The 15,663-nt window shown below is 36.1% G+C and overlaps 1 protein-coding gene across 3 annotated transcripts in view; it reads left to right on the top strand.

The window, feature by feature from the left end:
- The window catches only part of CHFR (checkpoint with forkhead and ring finger domains), a 32,297-nt gene that overhangs the window by 14,555 nt on the left and 2,079 nt on the right, over window positions 1-15,663 (top strand). Inside the window, exons 9-18 of one of the 3 annotated variants that reach the window (XM_067306856.1) lie at window positions 380-534; window positions 1,146-1,308; window positions 2,303-2,445; window positions 2,862-2,981; window positions 3,296-3,379; window positions 4,099-4,169; window positions 5,169-5,256; window positions 5,458-5,565; window positions 6,744-6,816; window positions 9,174-12,057. In XM_067306856.1, coding sequence (XP_067162957.1) covers window positions 380-534; window positions 1,146-1,308; window positions 2,303-2,445; window positions 2,862-2,981; window positions 3,296-3,379; window positions 4,099-4,169; window positions 5,169-5,256; window positions 5,458-5,565; window positions 6,744-6,816; window positions 9,174-9,216 — 1,048 coding nt within the window. In that variant the 3' untranslated portion in view covers window positions 9,217-12,057. Of the gene's footprint in view, window positions 1-379; window positions 535-1,145; window positions 1,309-2,302; window positions 2,446-2,861; window positions 2,982-3,295; window positions 3,380-4,098; window positions 4,170-5,168; window positions 5,257-5,457; window positions 5,566-6,743; window positions 6,817-9,173; window positions 12,058-15,663 lie in introns of those variants that run through there. The other 2 variants (XM_067306855.1, XM_067306857.1) reach the window with 2 other exon arrangements.

Raw genomic sequence — 15,663 nt, 5'->3', positions numbered from 1 at the left:
TGTATGACTGACAAAAGTTGTAATCATGTGGGAATAATATAAGAAGTTGAATGACAGCTGTTTGAGGAGGAGTCCAGGAGAGCCTGGGTTTTCACAATTCCTGCTGAGCTTTTTGTTTGTTTGTTTGTTTGTTTTTGTTTTTGTTTTGGGGAGGTGGGGTTGGGTTTTTTGTTTTGTTTTGGGGAGGTGGGTTTGTTTTGTTTTTTGGGAGGGTTGTAATTCATATGGACAGAATCAGTTGGATGCTTCACAGCTGTGTCATCTTGATCTTCTAAGCGCGTGCTAAATGGTCTTTTTAGGGTTATGAATGTATACAAAAAATGGAAGATTTGGGTTTTGACTCCTTTTATTTCACTGATTTCATGTTTATATTTTCCAGCTTGCAGCCTTGTATGCATACTTTCTGTGCTGCCTGCTACTCAGGATGGATGGAAAGATCTTCTCTATGTCCAACTTGTCGTTGTCCAGTGGAACGTATTTGTAAAAACCATATATTGAACAACTTGGTTGAAGCTTATCTGATTCAGCATCCAGGCAAGTTGAACAGTGTGCATAACAGAATCTGATGCATTTCAGACATTAGTTGTGCAATTGATGTATGTAGAAAGACTACTGTGCATTAAGCGTCTATGTATGTTTTAGTACTGCTCTGTCTTCTCTAACATAGCTGTAAGAAAACAAGCTCTTACATTTAATCTGACATACTAACTAGCAATGTTCCAAATATTGGGTGAGAATTGAAGGTGATTTAATACTATAACTGAGCATGCTAAGAACTCTTAATTTTATTTTACTGCTTAGTCGTGAGAAGGATATCAATATTAACAAACAGGGGACACTGACTGATTGGGTCACCTAAACTCAGATACTTCTGAAAAATATACTTGAATATGGATTTAATTAATCATGGACTACTGAAAATGAAACCTCACTTGCCTGATATTTCACTGCTGTTGACAAAGAGGGGAATATAACTATGATCTTCTATAACTCTGGTATCTAAAAATAAGTTTGATGGACATGAAAACACAGTAATTTTAAACATGTTAATAAATTAATAGGTGTAGGGTGGTCATGATCTTTCTTCGGGAGAACGGATGTGATGAATCCTTTTCTCTTGATGTTTGAATTTGGTTCTCTTGCAGATAAATGTCGTAATGAGGATGATGTGCGTAGCATGGATGCTAGAAACAAAATTACTCAAGATATGTTGCAACCTAAGGTGCGGAGATCTTTTTCAGATGAGGAAGGAAGTTCTGAGGATCTTTTGGAATTGTCAGATGTAGATAGTGAATCTTCAGATATCAGGTATATTCCTTTAAGTTGTGCACCGAATTAGATTTGCTCATGTTTGAATGCCCAAAATCACATACTAGGCTAGTTTCACAAACACTGTTACTGCATCCCATATATGTGATTCCTGGTAGTGTTTCTCTGATCATTACAAGAATTAATCTTATTTTCTTCAAGTAAGTTCATTCTTACCAGTAATTATCCTGGCAATTGTACTGGCCATTCTACTGATCCTTGAGCAGTCAACAAAAAATAATTAAAATTAGAACTCCCTAGAAGCCCAGCAAGATTCATTTTAAGACCAGGAGCTCTATCCTCAATTGTGCAACAGCTTCACATAAGATATGTGAAATTACCTTTCATGGCTGTTGCTTTAGAGGCAGCAGGCTTCTGGCTAAGATTTTAGCATGAGTAAGAGCAGTCCCTGACCCTATGAGTGCAACTGCAATGATCATGCTGTGTCTGGCATGCTATTTTCACCAGATGCAGGCTATTGAAGCAGCTAATGCTTTACCGAGGGATTCCCAGACACCAAAATAGCTTGACTTCCAGCAGCAGAAACTTTTTCCTATATACCTAGAGGGGAACAGAAAAATAGAGTTCTTCCTTAGAAGATTATTACAGCTTTGTACCTCTCTCTCCTGTCCTTACATCCTCTTGAATCTTATGTTGTTTTGCTGTCTTAACTCCACTTGTGCATTAGTTGTGCACAAGTCATTTGTACATCCTGGGAAGATGTCATCTTGCTTTGAGTCACACTGCTCTTGTTTTAGAAATACTTACAGAATACTACAAATGATTGTAAGGGGTTTTATTTGTTTATCTGTTATGACTACAGCAAGTTTTACAACTCTGTGGTACGGTGCTGTGTAAGCTTCCATATATTACTGAATGAAGAAATGCGAAATATACACTTCAGGAGTATGATTGACCCTTTCTAGCACAGGGAGATGAGTTATATTTGCATTTATTGGGCAACATTTCCTATGACCTTACTTTATTCTTTCAGTCAACCATATATAGTTTGCAGACAGTGCCCAGGCTATCGACGACACTCTGTTCCAACTCTTCCTGGCCCAGGCCAAGAGACAGAAGCAGGAGGAATGCAAGCACTAGGAGATGCACCATCTACGTCTGCCAACTTCCCTGCAGGTCGGTGTCATGAAATCTTTTCTGCAATATAAAACTGAGGTCCTATAACTCAAACACCCATTATGAACTAAGCTCAGTCTTGTAGTACTATGTGAGAATCACCACTTCACATAAGGGTCTCTGCAAATATCTGGAGATTTGACAGTGGCTTTTCTTTCGTTATCCAGAATAGATTCCTGATGGTTGGTAGTTCTTAAACTGTTTTAAATATTCAAGTATTTTACACGTACACATAGTTTAGAAGTCTAAATGCCATTTTTCTGCTCTTTTATAGAGTTTTTGTAAAAGGCACTATTGCTTGCTTGTTACTTTCTGATTTTTATGTTGCTAATATTCACTACATAGTCCAGGTTGCAATTCTGTGCATTGTTCAGTCTGTCTTCTTTTTTCCCCCTTCCTGTTTTTTTGCCATTTAGCTGTCCAGGAGTATGTGTGCCCTGCTCAAGGAAGTCATGTAATATGCACCTGCTGCTTTCAGCCAATGCCTGACCGAAGAGCAGAGCGTGAACAGAATCCTCATGTTGCTCCTCAGCAATGTGTGTACATTTATTTTACTTCTTTTTAATCTTGGCTACAGAACTGTGTCTCTCCTTATTTTTAACTAAACTTAAGTTTGTTTTGAAGGGTGTTCTTTATCTGGATATTCTTTATTTGAACTGTTGTGGTCACAGCAAGAAAGAATCTTCCTTTATAGTATTAGTTGTTCCTCTATAGAATTTATTTTAAATGAGAAAGTTGTACTTTTTAAACCAAGTTTAGCAGGGCTCTATTGTTACTGCTTTGTAAGAGCAATGGCTGTTGGGTTATGCTGTGTGCTGGTCCTTACAGGATTTTTCTATGTTGTTTACAGGTACAGTTTGCCTGCAACCCTTCTGTCACTTATACTGGGGCTGCACTCGGATGGCATGTTTTGGCTGTTTGGCACCATTCTGTGGTACTGTGGAATATTCTGTTTCTTATGAACCTGTTCACTTTGCAATAATATCTGTCTGTCTTGAACTTTAGGTAATTTAAGAAATACAATAATTTAGTTTGTAGCACAGTCCTGCAAAAGGGAACAAAGTCTGTATCCTCACATTGCAAATATAACTAATCCTTGGAAGGTGTATGTCTTAGATTTGAGAGGACTTAACTTTTTGTCTTTGTATCATATTAAGCTTGAGAACTGCACTTGTTAAGCATGATGCTTTCTGTATTAAAAAGAATCGTGGTGTATTTCAGCCTATTAGGAAAATCATACAAATCAGTGCAAGAACACTGAGCATCTGATGTTAACTGTTTCAAGAAGAACTTTTTGCTTTTAAGCTTGTAGACTGCTTAAACTTTTAGATATATTTAAAAATAAATTAGAACAGTTGAAACAAATAGGCTGCAGTTTGAAGCTAATGGAATATCCTTTAACGGCACTGTTACTTTGTGTAGATCAGTAGTTGTGACTGTGGACTACAGGTGAAACTGTAAAATCTTAATGCCTTATCTTTGATTACCCCTGGAAGTTACGTATCACATAACTTGTTTGAATGCAGACGTGTACTTGGTGCTCACATGAGTCTGTGTGCATTCTTTCAGGAGACAGAAAAACCTCTTCAGAAAATGAGTAAAGGCCAGCTGGTTTGGGGAAGAAATAATAACTTTTTTTTTTCTTCTGATTAGAAATAAATCTTGGTGACAAGTGTTTAGATGGAGTCCTAAATAACAACCACTACGAGTCAGATATCCTAAAGGTATGTTTAAAAATCATTATGTATGATACATAATGTTTAAGACTTACTGGCTCATGAAATTATAGTGATGTGCTGCCTAACAGTTACAGTAGTGACAGCATTGTGTCACTTGCAGCACCTGGCTTCTAAAAGGCAAATCAAATGAGCCATGAATGTTCAGCTGGGCCAAGGTTATAGTTAGTGTGGTTAGACTGGAAATACCTTGAGTTATTTTGGGGTAATCATTTGGATCTTTCAGTCTCTGTATGAGAGGGCATTGTATTTTAGAGGTGCATTCTGATTAGCATCAGCTCTTCCTTTACCTCCCAAATTAACAAAAAATAATCACACTGAGGCAATCCTGAAGTTTAATTTCTCCAGCATGCATGTTTGGCAGGTGCCAGGAAAGCCAAAATTTCAGACATTGCTTCAGAGCTTGGTCTAAATGACTGATAGACGGACTGTAGAACTGAGATACATTTGGCTGTTAAGTCATCAAAGAATTCTACTTGTATGAAGTATTCGTTAGGGAAGCCAGTTTCTACAGTTCTAAGGGTAACATCCAAAATATTAATGAAAGAGGAAAGTAATTCAGTTAATCTAGCAGGAAAGTGAGGCTCATCAAATGTTTTCTTTCGGACAAGTTAAATTTCTCTTTAGGTTACATGGAAAATATTTTGTCCCTGCCATAACTGGGTTACCTAAAGTAGGTAAACTGGGTGAAATCTTGATTTAAGTTAAATGAGAGTGTGACTGAAATGGATCTACTTGCATCCTTTTGGCAAAAGTAGGAATCTTCTGAACAAAAGGTACTAAATCGAAGGCTTTATTGGTGATCTGAAAGTATCTTGCTAATTAAGTTAAAGAAATGGTGTTTCCTTTTTATTTGTGATCAACATCATTCCATTTTGTAAACCTAGCTAGGTCTAGGTTTAATAAAATCTGAGGGTGAATGGTTTGGTTGCTCCTCTTAATGTTGCAAATTTTTCTCAATTAAACACTTAAATTGCTCTGTTTCAGGATTACCTGGCATCCAGGGGTTTGACATGGAAAAATATGTTAAACGAAAGTCTCTTAGCTCTTCAAAGAGGAGTTTTTATGCTGTCAGGTACATCCCTTCTGTATTGTGTTCATTTGTCTCTCTCTCTCTCTCTCTCTCTCTCTCTCTCTCTCTAGCTGTATATAAACCTATATAAAGAGGTTTGAAGTTCTGTGTATGTAACCAGAGCTGTCATCTTTTTGTTAACTCTGATTTTTTTTTTTTTTAAGCCTTCTACTAATGTTATGTACAAACTGGCTTTCTCCCCAGATTACAGAATTACTGGGAACACGGTGCTTTGCTACTGTTGTGGCCTTCGCAGCTTTCGAGAGCTTGCCTACCAGTACAGGCAGAATATTCCTGTTGCTGAATTGCCAGGTGGTCAATTCTCTTCCTTTGTACAGTAGGGGGAAAAGTCATTTTTATCTTGCATCTTCTATTTCAAGCCTTAGATTTAAATAAGAGATGTGATTTTTTTTTTGAATTTTTTTTTTTTTTGAATCCCCAGATTAACAGAGAGATTCCTTTTGTAGGAGATATTTAACATCTTCATGTAGCCTAGTGGAATGTCTTTGTAGGGCTAATATCTTACAAAGATTATTTTACTTGTGAGCTGCTAAGTTTGCCTATAGATATTTTTAGACTCCCTAATGGGGTTCTTTTCCTTCAGTTCATCATTTTGTTCATCTATATAGTAAATATATCCATATTGAAAAGAGGAATTCAGTAAAATCCAGAATATAGTCTACAGGAACTGCTTGCTGTAGTTTAGTTTATTTTCTTAAATACATAATATTATGCATTTCCTGAATGCGTTTTACCAGCTCTCAGCTAGGAACAAGAATGTTTTCATAGATGAATTCTTAAATCTGTTTGTATTTACAGTGTCAGTATAGAATACCATACATGCAACTATGCCTCCTTCAATTCCAGATATGTTGGGTATAGAAATCTTCCATCAGTCTACTTCTAAATCTGTTACCTTTGTCCATTCAGTCCTTCTTGTTAGCAACAGCATCCCTGTCACAAACTATTGAGAACTCTGCTTCTGCTGCTGTGCTTAGTGAGACACAGTCAGTCTAGCCTGTTTTCCCCTTAGTATTGTTTTCTTTATTGTAAGGGCCTGCTGGACCATGGAGTTATAATGTACCTAAAACTAGGGGAAAGCAACAACCAGTGCCCAAATTAATACATCTTTCTTTCATATGGAAATGTATCTAGGCATGTGCCTAGTGTCTTAAACTGTAAAGTCCATCTCTATTGAACTAAATGGTAAAATTTCAACCAAGAGCCCTGTGAACCAAATTGTTTCATCGTAAGTCTGCGTGAGCCTAAAATTCAGGATGAATTTTGTGTCCTTTATTAAGTGTTTGCTCTGTGTCTAGAAAGGTGAAATAGTGTAGTTTACAGTAGTTTGTTAGCAATCTTGCCTTGTTTCTTCTCTACAAAGCCCCTGCTCTGGTGAGTAACTGCCATTAGCAGTGGCTTAACAATCTACATCTCCTTATTTAATGGCTTCTGCAATAAATGTAGTGCTTCATTTGTTTGTTTTGTAGTGACTGTCACATCACGTCCTGATTGCTACTGGGGGCGCAACTGTCGGACTCAGGTCAAAGCACATCATGCCATGTAAGTTGTACAATTTAGAAAGTGTTTGTTTTTTATTTAAAAAAAAAATGCACCAAAAACTTTACCATAAATTCATGGCTAGAAAAGTAGTTGTAAAGTTGTAGCTTATTCCTCAAGCATGAGGAACACCGCTGCAGCACAAGCAAAATTTGATGAGCTTTGGATTTTTTATATAACTTTAAAGTGAGCCCTTTACGTGTGTCGGAAGGGTAGCACTAGCACTTGTTAGTTGCTGTAACCCATGGCTGACACTTCTTGAGTCTTGTTTTCCAGCACTCCACTCTGCCCCTTAACTCCTGGTCTTTTCCCACTGAAGCAGCTTATTTGCTTATATCTGGGTGCCTCTTAAATACACTGTATATACAATAATTAGCCCTGTGCTATTTCCTTTTGAAATTCTGAGAGAGACTCCTCTAATGAAGTGCAACAGACCTTGAAGGGGTAAATCGGTGGGAATAATTTGCAGCAGTAGAAGCAAAAGAACTTGGAACGCATAACGTTAGGAACCTGCTGTGGCTTACCAGTTCCTGTTTTTGGATGACTTCCTAGGTTTTATTCCTTTGACCCAAGCAATCTGATACTTGGTGAAAATGAAGTTCTGAGCCTGAAAAGATGAGGATAACCCTCTACTTCTCTAGTGTTTTAATATATCTAGGGGGCATGGGCTCCTGTATAGGTCATATATGGTTAGTGGCACAGGATAGCTTTAAAAATGAATTTTTTGAAATCGAGAATTTGTTTGCCATTTTGTCTTCTCACTACTACAGCATGAAACCATGAGAATGTAAGGCAATTTTTTTTTTTTGATTCTATATGAACATTTTTAGTCCTTCTACGGTATCTGGTCATTCACAGAAAATATGCATCTAAAAAATCAAGGTTGTCTTCTCTAAATTCTCAGTGCAATTCCTGACAGAGGAACTATTACACCTTACTAAGAAATTGCTTTAATGAATAGAAGGTTCTGCACTATCTTTCTGATGCTGCAATGAACACACACATGCAGCATAATTCCTTTCATATTTTCGTCCTGTGGGTTGAAAATAACCAGCCCGTACAGCTCATGCAAGCAGATCATAAGAAAGACTTTTAAAATATTCATCCTCAGTTTCTTACAAATTCAGAGGTTTTTGCCAAGTATCTTTCAAAAATAACTTGGAATTTAAGTTGCAGATGTAATTCAAAGCACCTCATCTGTCTGTAAATTCATGTTATAGTACTGTGTACCCAGAGAATATTTTATTTTGATATATCAGAGAGTTAATTCTACATGAAAGCACTCACCAATATTTTTTGCTCATATTGGATAATTCTGTTTCCATCTAGAATGGGAATGATGCAAGGGTTTTTTTGGTTTGTTTTTTTCTTCAAGGATTGGCTGTTTCTAGTACTTTACTGGCTGCTGTTATTAGTTCCAAAAATCCATAAAACCAAACAATCCTGTCATTCCACTTCTAGATCATCATTTTTGGGGGGTGGGTTTTTTGTTTTTGTTTTTGTTTGTTTTTGTTTTGTTTTGGGTTTTTTTGCTAAACTGTTCTGCTAACAAGTTTGGTTGTGTAAGCAAGATTTATTTCTAATCTTTTGTCTGATTCAGTAAGACGACTAAAACTCATCTCATTTGCGTCCTCTCCTCCACATGTATATGTACACAGACAAGACACGTGCACACACTCAGCACCCCAGTTCTTAACTTGTGTTTCAGTTATGTGTTAGGAGGTACATAACCCAAGTAAGAAAGAAAGAAAGAAAGAGTTAGTAGTGAGAAGTTTTTGAGAATTAGAAGTGCCTTTTACAGAATTTTGTGTTACCTATTTAATTCAGGAAGATTGACTTGCCATTCCCATAGAACTGGAATAATACAGAATGAGGAAAAAGTTTACCTATCCTTTATCCTTCTTCCAGAAGAAGAATCTAAGCCAGTGAAAGAACATGTTTATACTGAGATGAATTTATTAGCCTGGTTAATGCTAGTTCCCAGTGACTTGTATAATGCTGATTACAAAAAATGACTAATGTCTCTCAGGGCAAAATTTAATTCTCTGATGCGCTGTTTTAATTGCTTTCTGGGTTTGAAGTATGCAGGAGTATAGAGGAAGGCTTTTAATAACAGGTTTTCTGTGTGCATAATATCACTAACAAGGGTTAGGCAGGAGAGATGCTGAAAATCCTGTTACAGATAACATGGTAGATTTCAGTCTAAACAGGTTCTGAAAAACAGATGTGTTACCATGTAAATGTTCTGCTTTAAACTGTTTAACATTTAAAATACCCTATGAAAGATGCTGACTCTTTTGTGTTACCTGACTTCTGAGAACTTTGCTACATTTTAATACTTTTTGGTTTTTTTATTTCAGGAAATTCAATCACATTTGTGAACAAACACGATTCAAGAACTGAATACTTGTAGTCTGTAGAGAGGGGGCAAAAACCTATAACACTGCTTGTACAGTTTAAGGTTTCAGGGGATCTTCTCAGTTCCCCCATAGCAGGGAATCAATAACTTTTGCATCAGGTAATCTGGTGTGAACTTTTTAATTTTTAGAATTTTACAGCTGTGTATGAGTAAGGTAGGTTTTCGGGTTTGTTTTCAAGAAAGTCCGGCAAGCATTGCATTCCATCCTCATGACTACAGTGTCCCTGTATCACTGCAGTGAAGAACAAAAACAAACAAAAATCACACACACACACACACACACACACACACACACACACACACACACACACAAAAACCAGCCATATCTTGGGAAGACCTAAGAATAAGGAGTGTATTTGCACTACTTGTGGAGAAACTAAGAAAAATCCTTAGACTTAAAACAGAAATGTTTTGTATAAGTAACTGATGGATATTTCAAGAGCCATTAATATTTAAGAAGGAAATTGTCAGTGTATATTCATAACTGCTTTTTGCTGTAGTCTGTTGTTTTTGTCACTACCCATTCCATTTGAACTAGAAACACATTAATCTTCACTTTATTAAAAAAAAATGTTTTTTTCTGTCCATTTAACAGCTGTTTCAGCTTAAACCTTCTACCATATGTGCAGTGTTATAATGGAAGAAGTACAGTTTCTTTTCTCAGTTTGGTAGTGTTGATGTTTTTATTCATGTTAAATTACAAAAATAATTGCACAGAAATTTGAAAATCACATTTAAAGTTGGGGTAATACTTGAAGCAGAACAGACTTCTGCTAATATTACTTCTGTAGTATTTTATATCAGAAGACCAAACAGTGCTTTTGACATAGAGCAGCCAGTAGGACACACTGGTTCATTTTTTGTATTTCTTTTTTGGTTTGATATTGTATGCTAAGTATGTACCTCTGCCATGCAGCTGTTCTCTAGCATGCGTACACTGGTAAAAATGTAAAAAAAAAAAAAAAGAAAAGAAAAAAAAAGCTATAATTTAAAACAGAATATAGCAGCTTTACTGAAAAGAACAATCTTACCGAAAATAATTCAGTATGGACAAGTTGTAGCAACATGGAGGCATTTTTGGCTAGGGCTAGAGATGATGAGGAAGGACACTGGTGTCACTGGTATTAAAAACAAAAAACAAAAAACCCCCAAAACCTAGATTTTATTCCCACACCTTTTGCAGAGCTCATTTAGGAAACTTCCCAAGCATCATTTAAAAAATAATTTGATGCAGTCTGATCTGTTTCATAATAATCTGATAGCTAATGTTCATGCACTTGACTGGGACCAATTTTTCTTTATTGTCGTACCTAGAAGAGTGAAGCAGAATGAGAAGAAAGCATACAACGTTACCTCTGTAGATGCCATGTTGTTTTTAAGTATGCCTTATTTTGTGAGCAAGATTTATACTTCAATATTAAAAAGTGTACACACAATACTGTGTTATAATGGAGCACAAATGATGCAGCACACTGTGTCTACTGGTGTCAGTGAATTAAACAACTTTTTCCAGTAACGCACATGTTAATATGAATGCTAATTAGAATGATGCATTTCTGTTTAGATTTTTATTTTCTAAAATAGCTGCCGCAAGGATAGGTCTGTTGACCATGCCCGTATGCTATTAAAAGTACACTTTGATGTGGACTTCTCTTCCTAATCTCTGGGCATTTTCTCCTATAAGTAGGATTGAAATTGGATCTGGAATAATACTTGAAACTTCTTTTAAAAACAACAGTTTGTTTCTGTCTTTTACTACTATTAACAATGTTCTGTTACTTCTGTATTTGTATTTTTATGTTTAGATTTTTTTTTAATGGTTATTGTATCTTCTCAGGACAACCATTCCCAGCTGTTTTGATCTCATTTTCATCTCTGGCTGTGCATGTAGCAAATTGAGTGCAGTTGTGGAGACTGAGCCTTTGCACATTATATGCAGAAATGTGCTTTGCATTCTCACTCACCACTTCCCACACCCCAGATGGGCTTTCAGCATAGACTTGTCACTGTGCTAGTGTTCAAGCCTCTCATGTGCTGAATTTCTTTTTGTTGGTCAAGAATAATACGTCTACAGTACTATGTACAACCTCGCTTGCACTTACTCAAGTTATTATGTGTGTATAGGGATGTATTATGTGACTTAAAATTGGAAAAAAGAAAAAACAAAACAAAACTCATGTACTTAACATCTAAACTACCAGTGCAGTAGAGGTTCTTCAAATTCCTTTTATAAGCCCCTCTTCCTTTCCCCTGTTACAGATGATTAATCTGCCTTTCTATGCATATAGGGTTGCGGTAGTGCAATGGAATGAAGGGATTTTTTTTTTTTTTTTGTCATTTATATTGTACCAGGAAGAGATGAGAAATTAACTTGCAGATGGGGAGGGTGAATAAATCCTGATCTTTATATGCTCTTAAGTAAGTAAGAGTATCTTTCATGGGTATTACATACTCTATACATTAGACCTTTTTAAATGTATGGTTGCCAGGTGATAGTTAATGTGATAAATGTATGAACTATGCTTGGTGTAATTGTTTAAATACTGTAAAGGTGCAGCATATTTTTAACCTGTCTAAAGCACACCCCCACCTTCTTTATAAGAGAGATTTGGAAGCTGAGCATGAAATGTTGTAGAATAGATGTTGTGAAAACCAGGGTGATTACGATAGGGTTTGACTTTGTGGTGAATAAGGTATATAATCTCTCTCTTTGAGAAAGTTCTTTTATAAAGAAGGTGGAGCGTAGTTCTTCCAGTTCTCTTTTTGTGATTTATTTTTTTTTCCTGAACTAAGAAGTTATTAATTAAAAAAAAACAAAAAAGCTATTCACTGAGGTTGTCTGTTTCTGTTTCTTCTGTGGTGTATTCTCTCACCACAGAAAAGGATGGATGTGACTTTTTCTAATGCTTGGTCAAATTGTCAGTCATTTGAATGTTGAGATTTTACAGCTAAATATCGTATTTGAACTTGTAACTGAGAATGACATGACTTGTCATTCCATGGAATTGTCTCAACCTTTCTTACAAGTGTCAGATGATATCACAAAGGATCATCAGTATCTCTACAGGTTTTATATCAAATGAATAATATAACCTAAAAACTATCTAAGTAGAATTAGCTTTTGTAAACAAGATGACTTCAAGAAGCTAATTTTTTTAAAAAAGTTTACTTAAAAAAAAAAAGTGGATAGCATTTTAATTTCTTGCAACACTGTAGACACAAAAGTGACAAGCATTATACCACTGCAGATTTAACAGCAGGCTATAAAAAATGATTGTCATATTGTGTTAGAGTCTTTATACCTTCCATATTTTCAGTGATCTGATTTGTATAAATGAGAGGATTTCAAATGGCTACTGTTAGAACTTTCTCTAGTAGATGGTTACTTTTCCCCTGCTTAGTAAATAGGAGGTTTGTCTGCACCCTATTCTATCTGATTTTGAGGTCAGTTATGCCACAGTTATTAAAACTTTAAATTGCAGCTGAGAATCCCAGGCTTTTTTGCACTGGTACTGCTCTCACACTTGAAGCTGGAAATAGAAATCTTTTACTATTGTAGTTTATCCCTACTGCTGTTTTTAAGCCAGCTGTCATTTTGTTCTTCAGACTACATTTAAGAGAAATTCAAACTCACAGTTAAGTTATATAAAAGTGAAAATGTCATGTTCTGTGAGCCATAAAGACAAACCTATAGACCTTTAAACTTGAAATGGTATTGGCTTGCTTTGCATTGATATTGGTGGATTTAAATGTTTTACACTCTGTTATGTCACCAAATAGTTTGTAACTAACCTAATTTAGAAGGTTTATTTTGGCTTACACCATTTGATCAGGTCTGGCACAACGTAAGCCTCTTAGAGCTACCCTCTTTCTTTATCCTTTATGGAGGAAGTGCATAATTATGAGAAAAATAGAATATAGTATATGGCCTCTTGCAACTGGAATAGCTGACAACATATCAACATCAACAGTCAGTGCTAATCTGCGAGCCCTCGCTGTGTCTCAAGTATTTGAATCAGCAACTGTGTACGGTGATTTGTGTTAAAGCTCTAATACTGCCTTCCTTTGAATTTAATGGAAACTCTTGGTATCTGACACTCAAAGATCAATCATTAGCTAGTTTATTTCACAAATAAAAGAATATCTATTTTGTATCAATTTCTATTCTTAAGTAGAACAGTATAGTGCAGATGGTTTAGCCTACAGCAAGAACTTAGGGAAATAAGTGACTCAAGTAGGAGCAGTTAGGCGTTTGAGAGGAGGATGGTCCACGCCAAACTACACTCCAAAAATCTGTTTTCTTATGGTTTCTTACAAAATTCTGCTAGAAAGGGGTCTTATTTTGTACAATCTGCCCTCCAAAAATAAACCAACAGTCACTGTGTTACTGAAAGTTAGGAAAAGGATCTCTTGGTTTTAAAAAGAATGTGTGGGGTTTTCTCATTTTTTCCACCTATTTTATCTAACATTCTTTTTGCATGATGTTTGGGAGCTGAAATACCACTTACACAATTCCAGGGAATAACTTCTGAAGAAAACTAATTACACTATTTCCCACAGCAATGCTTAATATGCAAAGATTGCTTCTAAATCTGCTTTTCAGGTCATCCTTCTTTTCTTCACACTTCCTCATTTTGACTTTCAATGAGGTAATTTCACTCTTAAGTTCATTAGTTTCCATAGGAAATGAATTATAAAATATACAAAATGTGCCATATGAGGTTTAACATCAAAGACATTTCTAGACAGACCATGAAGATATGCTGAAGTTATATTTGGTCTCTGTTGGGTATTCTTTTCAGTGCTGCTGAGTTTCATTTGCTTGCTTTCGTTAGGTAAGTGTTGGCTTAGGACCTATCCTTTTCCTGGCAATCCAAATTCATCTTTAATGATTTCGAATAAAATCAGGTAGCTGGCTGTTTGGAATATTTGAGTCAAATGTGTTTTGTTATGGTTCATGTGTTCCCCTCATGAGGGGGGGAAAAAAACAGTTAAGAGTAGGATGCTTTGTAACCAACTGCCTTTAAAGAAAAGGCAGATATCTGAAAGGAAACCTCAGTTCATGTTTCTGCTAGCAAGTTATGAATAGATTTTTTTTTTTTTTCCTAATCAGTCTCGTGATGGTAGTTTAGCCATTCCCTAAACCAAATGCAATATCCTGCTTTAACCAAACTCTTGCTGAATGCTACTCTGAATCCTTAAATTTAGGATGCATTAGCTGTATGTTCAACCTCTCAGATTATTTGCCCATTGAGCCTACATTTTCAATTGTTTTAACTACTTGTCAGTAAGAAACCTAGCAGACAGCATTCTTGTCATCTTGTATAGTTTCAAGCTGTTTCCAGCAAGAACAGGACTTGCCCACAGGGTTTGGATGTCCTATTCAGTCTACCTAACACATTGCCTGAAGGGAGTGCCTAGTATGTTCCAGAATAATTAATAAAAAAAAAAGTGAACATCTATTCAAGTCCAGTTTTACTGAAAATAATACTCCTTCTGTTAGCTCCATAACATTTTCTGGACATATTTTTTCCCATGTAATTGTGATCGAAATTACTTTCCTCCTCTTCAGCAAGTGTTTAGCATGCTTAGCCCATTTGCTGCTTAGTTACCATATGCAAAATAGCACAGTAAACTGACTGCATTGCCACGAAGGTAAAACTGGATCCAGAGTCCATGAGCTGTAAGGTTTCCTATCATAAAAAGTGGTAGTGTATCTCCCAGAAGTAATACAGCCGTTGGGAACAAAATAAATGCTACAAGTAATGCTTTTTTTAAACTAGTCCTAGTCAGTATTTGCAGCTGAGAGTATTATAGCACTTTATTCCCCCAGGAGCTTTCAGAATTTCTTAAATTTGTGTTACAATTTTGTTTGAAGCACATGTGTGGAAACTGTTTCAGTTCCTGGGGGGAAAAAAGGAGGATTTCAAATTAGTTTATTTTTGCTTCAAGAGGAGCAAAATATTTTACAAATTTTTTAAAGGTACAAAATAAAACGCAAGTACCTCTTTAGCAGTTAAGTTTAATGATCTACCTAGAAAAGCAGGAGCTTCAACAGACCAGTTGGGAATTTAAGCTCAAGCCTTTCACATGCTGTACCTCCTGGCTCCTCAGGGTTGACCAAGGAGGAGGGTGTTTTCTTTGTTAAAGCCAGTGTTAGTGATCAGAATTTGTTTATCTGCTGCATATTTCAGTTAGGCTTCTGTATCTTTCAGGGGCATAGGACATAATCTTTGAATAATTTGGTAAATTAGCCACATCTATTCTGAGAATAAGCAGCATTGTTCAGTATCCCATCAATATCTGATGTCCAGTGTAGTGTCTCATGTAGAATTGTCTATGTATTGGTACAGCCAGCAATGACAAAGTGGCATATGGTGTTACTGGATGTGTCAAAATAAGCATATATGAACAGGAGCCCAAACTCCCAC

The sequence above is a fragment of the Apteryx mantelli genome, chromosome 17 (genome assembly GCF_036417845.1).
Source record: "Apteryx mantelli isolate bAptMan1 chromosome 17, bAptMan1.hap1, whole genome shotgun sequence".
NCBI lineage: Eukaryota > Metazoa > Chordata > Aves > Apterygiformes > Apterygidae > Apteryx > Apteryx mantelli.
The sequence above is the reverse complement of the archived record's forward strand: the minus strand, read 5'-3'. Positions and strand labels throughout refer to the sequence as shown.